The sequence below is a fragment of the Aedes aegypti genome, chromosome 2 (genome assembly GCF_002204515.2).
Source record: "Aedes aegypti strain LVP_AGWG chromosome 2, AaegL5.0 Primary Assembly, whole genome shotgun sequence".
In the NCBI taxonomy this organism is placed as follows: Eukaryota; Metazoa; Arthropoda; class Insecta; order Diptera; family Culicidae; genus Aedes; species Aedes aegypti.
Window position 1 is genome coordinate 333,764,687 of NC_035108.1, and position 13,597 is coordinate 333,778,283.

A 13,597-nucleotide genomic window follows, 5' to 3' on the forward strand; every position below is an offset into this window, starting at 1 on the left:
AAAAAATCGCATCATCTTATCATTACCTGAATTGAACCCCTGTGAAGAATTTGCAGAAAGAATCCTTGCAAGGTAATCCGGAAGGCAATTCTGATAAGATTCCGTGGATATCTTGGATAAATCCTCAGTAATTCCACAAAATTCTAGACATATTAATTGAGCAATCTTTTGATGGTATATTAAAACACAATTTTTGGAAGTACAACATTTTCTGGCTGAATTCTTGAGGTTTTCCAAACAACCTGATAGAGATCCTTCAAGATATTTCTTGTAAGTTCCTGAAGTCTAGAAAACTCCAGGAAACATCTGTTGCATCTGTGGGAATCCTACGAGGTACTTAGTAAAATCAGGTAACATAGAACTTAAAGACCTGGGGCCTTCCTTAGCCGAGTGGTTAGAGTCCGCGGCTACAAAACAAAGCCATGCTGAGGGTGTCTAGGTTCAATTCCCGGTCGATCCAGGTTCTTTTCGTAATGGAAATCCTTGACTTCCCTGGGCATAAAGTATCATCGTACCTGCCACACTCAGTTAATAACTGTGGAAGTGCTCATAAGAACACTAAGCTGAGAAGCAGGCTCTGTCCCAGTGAGGACGTTAATGTCAAAAAGAAGAAGAAGAAACGCTTGAAGAAAGTACTGAAAGAGTACGGAAACAATGAATGGTGAACTCCTTCAGTGAAATATCTTTAGAATTTGCTGGACCCCCCTAGGCCTCTCCCAGGAAAAAATCCTAGCTACGCCAATGCACAAAACTAGTGCAAATGCTATCCAAAATATCATCGAGGTAGCCATGAAAACCAACTCTTACTATTGTTCTCTAACTTAATATCGATTACAAACATCGAGTAAGAGAAAGTTGACTGTATAATATAAAGGCATCCCTTTCATGTAATGCAAATGAGTAAATATGATGCATTTACAGTCACCCCACAGTTATGGATCAGCTAAGGGTCATTTTTAGAATAAAATTCGATTACAAATCATGGTGACCTTGTACAAAACAAAATTACCCACCTCTGCCCATAATTGCAAAACAGTCACATTCGACATTTTTGACAAAATGGAGTTAATACCATGGAGAGTCCTCAAATTATAAAAACTTTCGATCAACTTATTGAAATCTGTGAGATTGTTCTAGAAAATTCGAAAAAAAATACCAAGTTGTTTTGTCACATTGGTAATTATAACCGCATAACAGTCACATTGAGATTATAAATGAGCCTCGTAATGTGATAGCAATGAAATTTCTATCAGAATTATTTTTTGACAATTCACCTAGTATGCGATATGAGTTCTACAAAATATCAGCCTCAAATAAGCACTTTTGAGTTCCTGGTAATTTTTAGAAATTTTAGTTTCCTCCCATACTGCCATAAAATGCACACTTGGTATTCCATTTACTCAATGCCTACTTTTGTCGAATGTTACAAATATGCAGTTATGGGCAGACCTGGTAATGCCGAATATGGTTGTTTTCCAGAATATACATAAAAAATCGCAATTATTTACGAAAAAGTGACGATTTCGATAGAAATTTCAAACGTTTTCCATCCCACAGATGTTGATCAGTGGAACAGGAGGGTCCTTATTATGGATCAAATCGATTAATATTATGGATCAGAACACTATAAAAGCAATTTATCTGTCAAGTAAACGAATAGTGTTTTAGTGAAAGTACAGTGACTCAATCTCATTTTCGTACGGGACACTGTTTTCATATCAAGTTGGTATAAATCTATTAAATGGTGCATGGACTTCGATATATTTTATCAATAATGAAGGTCATAGGTGTCATCTATTGTTTGGCAATGTCAAACTGTATTCATTTGTTTAAATCTTTGGAATAGTGGAAAAGTATTGAGATTGTGTCTATAATTGACCCAATTCCATATTCGTACACCTAACAAAAAAGAAATATACAGCATTCAAAACTCATGTTTAATGGACTAGATGATTACTTAAGCTCTTCGTTGTGTTGTTCAGATGCAGTAGAATACATTTGGAAAATGTAAAAGCGGACATATTTGAAACTTAAGTAAATTTAAGAAAAATACCAGTTTTCCCATGTTTTTTTGCTAAAATTTTCGGTAAGTCGAACAATAAATTGCATTTTTTTCAACATCACTTCCTTAAGAACGATAACTGCGAATATTGCACAAGTTTCAAAAAATTATAATCAGTTTTAGAGTAGCTAGGAGTGGATATCGACAACTTATACTTTTGAATCTTAGGTAGTATAACATTTATAACAAATCCAATACCAAAAATTTTAGTCAATTTCTTTATGTTTGGCTCCTAAATGTATATACATAATCCATAGTTAATGTTCCTATCAAAACATTGCGTAATTATCATTTTTAATTTACACTTTACTTCCAAACATGATTATAGAGATTTAAAGAATAAATATTATTGCCATAACCGCAACACAAACGTTTTTTAAAATGATGAAAACAACAGGATATATTCTATTAAATAGTATATCAATGCTCTCTGCTCATTCAAGTTATTTGTATTTTTCTTATAAAATCAATAAATTGCAAAATAGGGTGCTATTTTGAATATAATTCGAATATTATTTCAAAGATAGTTGAATATTACGATGACATCAATTATGTGGAGGTATGTACAGCGAGGTTTAGGGTACTTTATTGTAAAACGAAGTTCGTAGTTCAAATTATTTTTACAAAATTAACATTTACCTGTTGTTTAGAATGAAAATTTGGTTTACATTGAATAAAAATATCATTTTAGAAGAGTTTTGAACTTATGGCACAACAATTTTCTGAACTCAAAAGGGATAAAAACTGTTTTATGATTTCTGTAAACTATATATATTTCAACTAAATTTCTATCAGAGCTTACGAGTATAATCTATAGATTGGATCCAATGACAAAAATTAACGTTATTGTTCGAATTATAGGATTTAATAGCAAAAATTATTGGAAAACTGGTATTTCTCATAACTTTACCTAAATTTCATATATGTTAGTGGACATAAATTGTCCAAATGTATTTCACTACATCTGAACATCATAATAAAGCATTTCAGTAATCAAATAGAGCTTCTAAATTTAGTTTCGAACGTTGTGCGTATGAATTTTGGTAGGTGTACGAATATGGAAGTGGGTGAATTTTTAACATCAATTCAATACTTTTTTATTAATCCAAAGATGAATGCAAATGGAAACATTTTGTGATTGGCAAACAATAGATGACACCTGTTACCTTCAATGTGGATAAAGTATTTGTAGCTCAATACTTCATTTAATAGTTTTTTACTAACTTGATGTGGAAACAGTATCCTGTACGAATATGAAATTGGGCCACTGTATACGTATCGGCGTTTCTTTCGGAATCGTCTTTATCGCGGATTCATAACTGTGGTACGGGTTTCAATGCCCCACAGTTATGAATCAACGATTCTATGAATAGGGATAACATTTAATTTCATACGCTTAGACTTGGACTTCACATATTGTGGTTGATATTCCATGTTTGACCGAAGTCAGTGAAGATGCACAAAGAATTATCTAGAAGTTCGGCTCAGATTGGCAATAATCTTCATCAGTGTGCATAATTCAGTGCCTCTATTTATACAGGATCAATAGCGGCGTCGGCCACGTTCTTACAGACAGGTGGGATTGAGGGAAGGAATGTTAGTGCGTAACCTTTGCTAATTGAAAACCGTGTTTACCTCTGCATCTTCACAAAGGTTACTGGGAAGGATGTTTGTTTATGAGGAGGATCGTTGGGTCAAACGATTCACTTTGATAAGCGATTAAACTATGATGAGTAATTATTTGCATAAATAATATATTGATAGAAGCATGCTTATAAATATAATATTTTCGATTAATATGAAATTAATCCAAGAAAAAAGCAATAATATCGACACTTGAAATGACGAACCATTTGAAGTTTGTTGAACAAATAGCTAAAGAAGAAATTCCTACAGCGCACAGTGCTGCGTCCCATGGACAAAAGTAAAAAAAATCTACTCTACTTTGCTTACATACATTTGATATGTGTTGCATGAGTAGCAAAACATCGTGAACTCATTTTTTAAAGACCAGACCAACACAAGTTGTAAAACAGTTTTATTGATTGGCGTTGATTCTGTAAATTTTGTACGAATAACATTTTATCTTTTGTAGTGATTTATGTTCTACTATGATATTTTTAAGTGATAATCGAAATGCCAACCTGGATTTTTGAACAAAGGTGCAATGCTGGTATATTGAAACGATACAATCGCGTGCTTCGCTTCCGGTGCAGTTTGTACAACGGCGGAGGAAGCACTTTATATTATCAATGCAGTAAACTTCTTCTTTTTAACGTTACATCCTAACTGGAACATAATCTTCTACTCAGCTTCTGCATTGCTCTGCTTTTAATTAAAGCAAGGAAATTTTCTTGCCATAAGGGTTTATTCGCATATTTCATAAAGAGCATTTCTCGCTGAAACCAGGCCGCCATCGGCACCCATCGTTAAAATTCCAATTTTATGTCACTGATCGCTAGTTTTAAGGGTGATTCTTTTTGTTTCCTCAAATTGGTGGACCCCTCGTACGCCAGCTAGCTGAACAGTATTTTGAATTTTGCCGCCATCTTGAATTTTGTTAGAAAAATCGTTTTTCACCATTAACGCACCGCTAATTTTGAATTCTGAGACCACCATCAGAAAGCTGAGGAAAAATTGCGTAAAATAGGCTACAGAAACTAGGTGAGCAATGTTACTTATTCTATCAAATGAACGATTTTCTAAATCATATTATACGATTTTGACGTATATGGCGAGTACAAGGCATAAATATCTTCGTATCTGCCACACGATATACACATGCAAAAATGGTCATTGGCATAGTAAGCTCTCAGTTAATAACTGTGGAAGTGCTCATTAGAACACTAAGCTTAGAAGCAGGCTCTGTCCCAGTGGGGACGTAACGCCAAAAAGAAGAAGAAAGAATAAGAATATTATTTTGAGTGAAAAAAATCTGACGGCCATCTTGGATTTTGACGCCATCTTGATTTTAAGTAGAAGAATTAATTTTTCGCCTTCTTAGCAATCAGCATGTCGAATTTAGAGGCTACCAATAAAAAAATGTTACGTATACTCTTCTTCTTATTATTCTTAATTTTCCTGACTGGAATCGAGCCTGATACTCAGCTCTATAAGTTATAAATCTAGGTTATTAAACAGGAATTTTCCTTTATAATGTGATTTCTGACCGAATAATTCTTCGAAATATCTTTGAATTCAGTAATAATGAATAAAAAAATTCAAAAAAATGAAAACCGTCCAAAAAAATTGATTGAAATAAACAAACATTTTGATTGCGCGTTGGGACATGAGTTAGTCTTGTGGTAATATCTGTAGTTTTATCGTATAACATTGACAAAAGTGCATTAATTTAGAATGGAAATTTTAAATTTTGAAGCAAAAAAACATCCTTGATTTTCTGAGCCATAAAGTAGCGTTTTTAGTACCGCCCAACATGCATGTAAAAAATAGCGAAATTGAAAGATGAGAAGCATGTTTTGTTCTAATGTGGACGTAACGCCGAAATGCAGGTGTATCATTTCGAAGTTGAAAAATCTGACGGCAATCTTGAATTTCAACGCCATCTTGGTTTTCAGCAGTTGAATGATTTTTTACCATCTCAGTGCTCATCATGTTGAATTATAGGGCTCCGTTAAAAAGAAAAAACAATAAGATTCTATCGTTCTTATCTTATCTCAGCTGTTCAACTGATTGTTCATTTCTATCAATGGTTTTAGACCAAATAAATGAAAGAAATAATACTATTTTTCAACTCGAAGATATGCAGAAGAATCATTCAGGTAGCAAATAAGCGTAAAAATCCTATTTGACAATTTGTTTTTAAAGCTAGTCAAGCTGAGGGGCTGGCTCTGTTCCAGTAGGGACGTAACTTCAGGAAAAAGAATAACAAGAAGAAGATAAAGTGTAATGGTAGAATTAAAGTCAACATGTTGAGTGCTAATAAAGTGAAAACTCATTCTACTACTTAAAACCAAGATGGCGTCAAAATTCAAGATGGCCGTCAGATTTTTTCACTCAATATAATGCTCCTATTCTTCATCTGTCTCAAATAATACACCAACGATTGAAAACTTGTTTCTTTGTTGTACAAAAAATGATGTTTGCATCGATTGCACTCGCCATATATGTTAAAATAGTAGAACATGATTTTGAAAATCGTTCATACCATAAGGTAAATACCTTTGCTCACCTAGTTTTTGTAGCCTATCTTTCGCAATTTTTCCTCAGCTTTCTGATGGTGGTCTCAGAATTCAAAACTAGCGGTTCGCTAATGGTGAAAAAACGATTTTTCTAACAAAATTCAAGATGGCGGCCAAATTCAAAATGGCCTCTAAATTGTTTTCAAGTTTAAATGAAAGCTATATCCTTTCTCTATACGATGCCACTATGTTTGCTATGTGTTCCAAGCGAAATATGAGACATATCACGTGAAGAAATACCCAAGATTTATCAAAAAATGGGCTTTTTCGCAAACTGTTCAGCTAGCTGGCGTACGAGGGGTCCACCAATTTGAGAAAACCGAAAGGACCACCCTTAAGTTTTATCGAAAGCTAGCGATCAGTGACATAAAATTGGAATTTTAACGATGGGTGCCGATGGCGGCCTGGTTTCAGCGAGAATTGCTCAATGCAGAAAATGGCATTTTCTGATACCCACCAACTCCATTTTTGGATTGACTACTTTAAGGTTTGATTAACATAACTCACAGGTTGGGAAAGTTAGATTGAAGATTATTAATTTGATCTATTCGCTGAAGAATACCTTTTAAAAACTTTATGTGGGAAATTTTTTACAAAAGTGATTTTGTATTTTTATTTTATCTGTGATAATTTGGCACATGAACTATGGTCATTTGGCATTTAAAATCATATGAAATTTCGCCATCTTTAATAATTTTTAGGAGATATCACATCTTAATGAAATCAAATTTGCAAATTGGCTCCTATGTCAATAATGCGGGTACGTCTACCGCATAGTTCATTTATGTCAATTATGGTCCTTATGATTCATGACAAACTTCCTTTAAACATCATTGAGCTAAAACGTTTTAAACGGAAGTTTTGATTTTTGTCCCGAGGTCCCATACATTCGAAGCACTTTGCAGCGGTCAGGACAAAAGCATGTGTTATCATATTTTGTGAAAAGAGTTTTTTACTCGATTGGCTGGACCATCACAGAACACTCTTATGCCGACAAACACAGCGGCAAACCAATTTAAGTTTTTTTAATAAAGTAAACCATTTTCAAGTCTGCACTTATAGCCTTGAACCATTCAAAGTTTTTTTTTTTAATTACAAAAAGAAAAGTCACAAGAAAAAAGAGTTTTGAAAAAATAATTAAAAACATAAAACATTAAATAATTCATGAATATGAGTTTATGCTGACACTCACAGTAACGAACCATTCATAATTTGTTGAAAAATCATGTTTACGTCCCACTGTTTGAATGTTTACAAATCTATATAAATAAACATGGAATGGTGTTTGTATGTCACGAAATATCTCGAGAACGAGCTCAAGCTGATTTCTTCGCAGTTGCGTTCTTCAAGAGGCTCGACATGTTTGTATGGAATAAAATTTGCGAAAAATTTACCAAGAAACTTGGGGAACCGGAAACACAAATTTGACATTTTTTGTAGGGGCTTTCCATGACCTACTTCAAAACCTACCGTGCAGTAAGAAGTATGCCGGAACAACTATTCGAAATAAAAGCATGAAACGAGCTCAACAATCGATCCGTTATCCTTGACTGAGCAGCCACTATCCACTTAACGCATATAGACTAACTGAGAAAGAAATCACTAGGGAGACGTGAAAAAAATAACACTTTTCCTTTTCATGCAAAAAAATCATTCTTGTTTTAGGCTCCCACGAAGCATTTCACTGCCAAGCAAAACGCGCGGAACGAAACAAAAACAAACTTCATCACCGGCGCCACGAAAGAACGTTCCGGCTTTCTTTCTCTCCGGAGCCCTTGGGCGTTGTATGTAACAGATTCAACGGATCTAACTTCATTTGTGTTTTCACTCGCTTGCTTTGTTTTTCTTTTCATCCGCACAACGCGGACCGGACACAATTCTGGAAAAACATTTGAAAAGGGCCCAAGAGGTCTTGACCCTTTTTTTAGAAACGTTGCTGTTGAGCCCTTTTTAGCCCACCCACGCAAATTAACACCACTATCAGAAATATTGATGTTAGCTCTTCCTGATAGTGGTATTGGTGAGCACGATCGAGTTGAATTGGGCTCAACAGCGTCTTGCAAAGCCAATGTTTACCAATGTCGATGTGCCCTTTTGAAATGTTTGTCCAGAATTGATCCGAATTCCGTCGCTCATCCACAAAGGAGCATGCAACAGATTTAACGAATCTAACACTACCCTGTTGCGAATCATGAGAGAGAGAGAGAGCGATAAGTGAGAGATATTCTCAATTTTCTCAGAACTCAAACCCAGGTATCGTGGCAATGTTACATCTATTTAATCGTTAAACAAACTATGGATGGTTCGTCACTATAATTGTCGCCCTAAGCCCTTATTTCAGTTCTATAAAAAAAATACACGTACCAATTCTTTTATTTATTTGTCGCAATAACTATAACTAAAGAGGTGATCGCGGCCTCTAGTAGCAATGGATTCAAAATGACTAAAATCGAACTTCATAGTTTATAGGCAACTCCTTCATTAAGCACAATCACCAATAGAACATGATTGTTTTCCCGTAAACTGATGTCAACCCTGGATCCGACCTGCCAGATTCAATTCTCCCTCCAAAGCACACCGCTAGTGATGATGGTACCACCATTGTTTACCATTCTTGACTGGCTGGTTTGGCTGTGTTATAACTAGGTTGGCAAGCTGGCAGTAACTAAACAAGATCGTTTATCTTCTCTCTTCCACGCCACGTCGCCACGCTTCATTCAACCAACGGTGCCTTATCTACCTGCCTGTTATGGACGCACCGCCACAAACCGAAATATTCAACCGCAACCTATTTTTCTCCCACCGTTGCGCCTGATGCTCTGTCACCGAACGCGCGACCCCTCCCACAGTTCCACCCGAGCCACCGGTGATCCTGGATCGATGGGGACGCATCATAAATAGTACAACAATTGGACCAAAGGAGGAAGGAGATGATTTACTGCTCACGTGTCGAGTGGTTGGAGGTAATTTATCTAAATTTAAGTCGTATCTTTTCAGCCTCCGATGAGGCGCCAGCCATTTGCAACTCTTTTTCCCGTTGTCATTCCCAGAGTGCTCGTATCGTTTCGCAAGACAATATAGCTTCCGTTCGCAGAGCTTACCAGAACACTATAGGTCAGAAAATTTCGGTTAAAACGAAAAAAAAATTCTCTGTAGTGTTTTTTTTTTTCGTGGTATTGCAGTAGCTAGTCCATATTCATATAGCATAAAACATGGCCGGCCTGAAATCTTGTTTGAAGACCAAAAGCTTGTTATTAAGACAAAGTTTCATTAGCTGTTAAGGGGGCAGAATCCGTCATTGATTTCGGAATTTTCAAAGGCAGTTTTTTCGTTCAAAATCAAGAAAATTTACAGAAAAATGCGTTCACTGTATTCTATTCTAGAACCGAAACACATTAAACACATCTTCATCGAAAAATTTTCAGTTTTGAACAGAAAAACTGCTTTTGAAGTTTCGATGATGACGATCATTACGATGACGGAGCGTTGAACGTTAATATGAGATATAATCGAATTTCGACAGGTTTATTTATAATCTTTAACATCGTTCTCAATTCAACTCAAAATGCACCTCAACCACTCCAAATACAAAGTTTCCATGCTTATTTAAGAATGTACTACATTAAATTTGAATTTTGTTGTCTGCAAAATTGCTTTAAATTTTGTCAGGAAATTTTGATTTCTGGCCCATAGTGCGGAGTGAGTCATATTGGCTTCTTCAGCCACTCTCGGTGCCATCGTCTTCGAAAGTATAAATGCGTGGGCAAAGGCGATTATGGAGCATAAGTGGGCCTCAATATGTGCTTCGAGAGAAGATTTATGTCCGAATGTGTTATGATATAAGTACCGATAACTTTATTGGAGCTATATAATGGGGATAACCTCCTTCCACTACCTTCCGGAACACGCTACTTCCAAGAATTTTGTAGGACTGAAAACATTCTCTATGATAGAGAGACACAAAATGCAACGTGTTTTTCAGGCCAGGATATGTGGTGTGGATGGGGTAAAGCGATCGGAAATGCTAAGCCAATAAGACGGCCCCCAATAAAATCTCCATCGATACCGTGTGGAGGAAATGAGGCCCGATGGGTTCGAGGGATGTTGAAAAAAGTGTTGAATTGATATCCTGCGATTAAACGAAAGCCGGTTTGTTCCATCGAGTTTCAGTCGTTGAAATATTGGCTTATGGGGGCGAATACAAATTGATTTCATTTTGCAACGTGGGCTGTGTTTCGGCATTCGAGGTAATATGAAATTTATGATGGTTCCTCAGCGAGAAATTTGTGGGGTTTTATTAGGCTTCGGAAAATTTCGATTGTAAAGCTCGTACACATCAGCTTCACTCAGTAACATAGCATTTTTATCTAAAACCAAAAATCAAGCAAATTATATACACTACCCGTCATAAATACGGACTCACTGAAATAAGTATTGCAACATTCAGCTGAATAATGAATCACCCCCAAAAAGTTTAGCATCACCTCAAAACAGGTTAATTCACATTGCTATATCTCGAGATCCTTACGACTTGCAAAGAAGCGATCTTCAGCAAAGTTGTTCAGGGGATCAAGGACATCCGGAAAGCGAACAGTTTAGTTCGCGATTTTGCCGCTATGTGGCGCTAGTGAGCATGTAAAACTGAGCATTTTGAACTAGTTCTAGCTTGTGATCCATAAGAGATAGAAAGTTCGAGTCCCAATAAAACCAATTCGACAAATAGATTGGCAGTACCCCTTCAGAATTCAATGAAACTTTCTAGGTGTGAAGACAATGTGAAACTAAGATACTTTACATACTTTGTTTTTTCAAAATCGATCTAGACTAACATTTGGAAAGGGTCAAAGTTTTTTTTTACTTTTTTTATAAACCCGTATAACTCGAAAACGATAAGACATACAAAAAAGTGTTGTATGAGGGACTGTCGTAAAATTTCCTGACGTGATAGAGAAAAAATTTGAAAAAATTAAAAACATTTTCTACACTGAAAAAAAAAAATTATTCAAAACTCGTCAAAGTCGTCCATACATTGCAAATTTGGCATATTTTAGGGAAAAAAGTTTTTCAGAAAATAGATTGTATTTTTTATTGAGAATAGATAAGAAACGGAATTATACAGTGATTATGTTTTTTAAATGCAGGCAATCAATAGACTTCGCCTCTGCCTATGAGAAAATCAACTCCGTCTAACAATCCGACGGATTTTTATGGTTTGAAAGGTATCACAACAGTATTGCAAACATTGAAAAGTAACAACCTTATCCATACCCCATTAAATTCTCTTCTAGAAAAAGTTTTGTGAAAAAAAAACTTACTAAACGTACCTGCATTAAACGCCAGATGAATAGGAAATAATGAATATGTTTGTATTGTTATCTACCTAAAGAAAGTTGATAAGCTCATAACTCATGATTTTATTTCCAAATAACAGTCTGCTTTTCTACGAAACAAAAAAGACTCCTTAAAACAAGGATAAATGCTGGTAATTAGCGACTTTTCTGAAAATTATAACGCTGCTCAAGGATATCATTGGAATAATTCCCAAGCAACGATACACCAATTCTAGGTTTACCATAAAAAAGATAATAAATTGGAAAATGTTAGTATTATTATAATATCAGACCCATGACACAGTAGCAGTTCAGCTATTTATTTTAATATTGATAAATTTTGTTAAACAAATCAAAAGTTATTTTTAAGTCAGATGGAGCCGCAGCTCATTATAATAATAAAAAAAAATTGTCAGCTTATGTTATATCAAAAAAATACATGGATTGGAAGCAGAGTGGCACTTTTTTGCCACGTCCCACGGCAAAGGCCCCTGTGACGCTATTGGTGACATGTGTTGCAAAATACTATGGAAACACAATCGCAACTCCGCGAGAACTATTCGGCTGGGCAGTGAAGCAAACTGATACATGTATCACCAAATTAAATTTCTGTTATATATCTAATGAACAATATGTTAAAATGTCAAAGGAATTGGTGGAATTCTTTGATAAGGTTAAAACTGTCCCTGGTACCCAAAATATTATCGTTTTATGCCTATTAGTGATACACAAATTGCAGCCAAACGGTATACCATTCAGAGGATGAACCAAAAATATTCAATTTATTCAGTAAAGCCCAAAAATGATGTAAATATTCATGTGCAGATACTACGTTTTAGGATATATAGCAATAATAAAAATAAAAACAAACCACGACGTTTTTCATAAGCATAATATTGACCCTTTCCAGACACCTGTTAAGATTCGCTTTGACCAAATAAGAAATTTAATATTATTGTGATATCTTACCCATCGGATTGTTAGACGGAGTTGATTTTCTCATAAGCGGTTTGGTCCGAGATCAATTGAATTTAATTAAAAAAAAACTTTATAAATTCCGTGTCATTTCTTTTAACTACTCCCAATAAAACAAATATGATCTATTTTGTGGTTTAAACTCCTTTATCACTTCAAAATATGATAATGCTAGACTATTTAAAGCGAAATTAAAATAAAATAAAAAATTCATTTTGGACCAAAAAAAATCGATGTTAGAAAAACTTTTTTCTCTAAAATATGCCCAATTTGCAATGTATGGACGACTTTTAGTAAATTTAATTACAAAACTTTTTGCTTAAGGATGATCAAAATCTGAAAAAGCCGTTTTTTTTAAATCGACTTTAAAGTTTTGAAACATTTTTTTTTCAGTGTAGAAAATGTTTTTTATTTTATCATTTTTTTTTCTAAAACGTCAGGAAATTTCACGACAGTCCCCCATACAACACTTTTTTATAGGTCTTACCGTTTTTGAGTTATACGGGTTTATGAAAAAAGTAAAAAAAAACTTTGGCCCTTTCCAAATGTTAGTCTAGATCGATTTTGATATTACAAAATATGCAAAGTATCTTAGTTTCACATACTTTTGACATCCAGAAAGTTTCATTGAATTCTGAAGGGGTGCTGCCAATCGCGTGTCGAGTTGGCGTGAAATCCGTCTTTAGTGAATTATCTAAAGAAACACTTGTGTCGAATTTTATTGAATTTCATGATTTCTTTGAAAAGTTTCTAAATTTACCACTAGTGGAACTGCTGTGCTAAACCGTGGGAAAACTTCTCAGAGTTTTGAAAGAAATTGCTTGAAAAAAAAACCTAATATATTCTTGATTGAATTGTTGCACCAACTCTCAGAAGGAACCTTTTGGAAGTACTTCTAAAGGATATTAAGAACATTTTCCTTAGGTTCCTTAGACATTTTCCTTTAAAATCATTAAGTTAGATCTTAAGGAGTTTCTGCAAGAATTCTCACAGAGATTCCTCTAAGAATTCCACTGAACTTCAGCACT

General features: G+C 34.9%; 1 protein-coding gene across 6 annotated transcripts in view; it reads left to right on the plus strand.

Annotated features, from left to right (window-relative positions):
- LOC5572620 (protein turtle homolog A) overlaps positions 1–13,597 on the plus strand; it is a 339,330-nt gene that overhangs the window by 230,740 nt on the left and 94,993 nt on the right. For all 6 annotated transcript variants that reach the window (XM_021845978.1, XM_021845977.1, XM_021845982.1 and 3 more), the window contains one exon: positions 9,114–9,227. In XM_021845978.1, the coding sequence (XP_021701670.1) occupies positions 9,114–9,227 (114 nt within the window). The remainder of the gene's footprint in view (positions 1–9,113; positions 9,228–13,597) is intronic.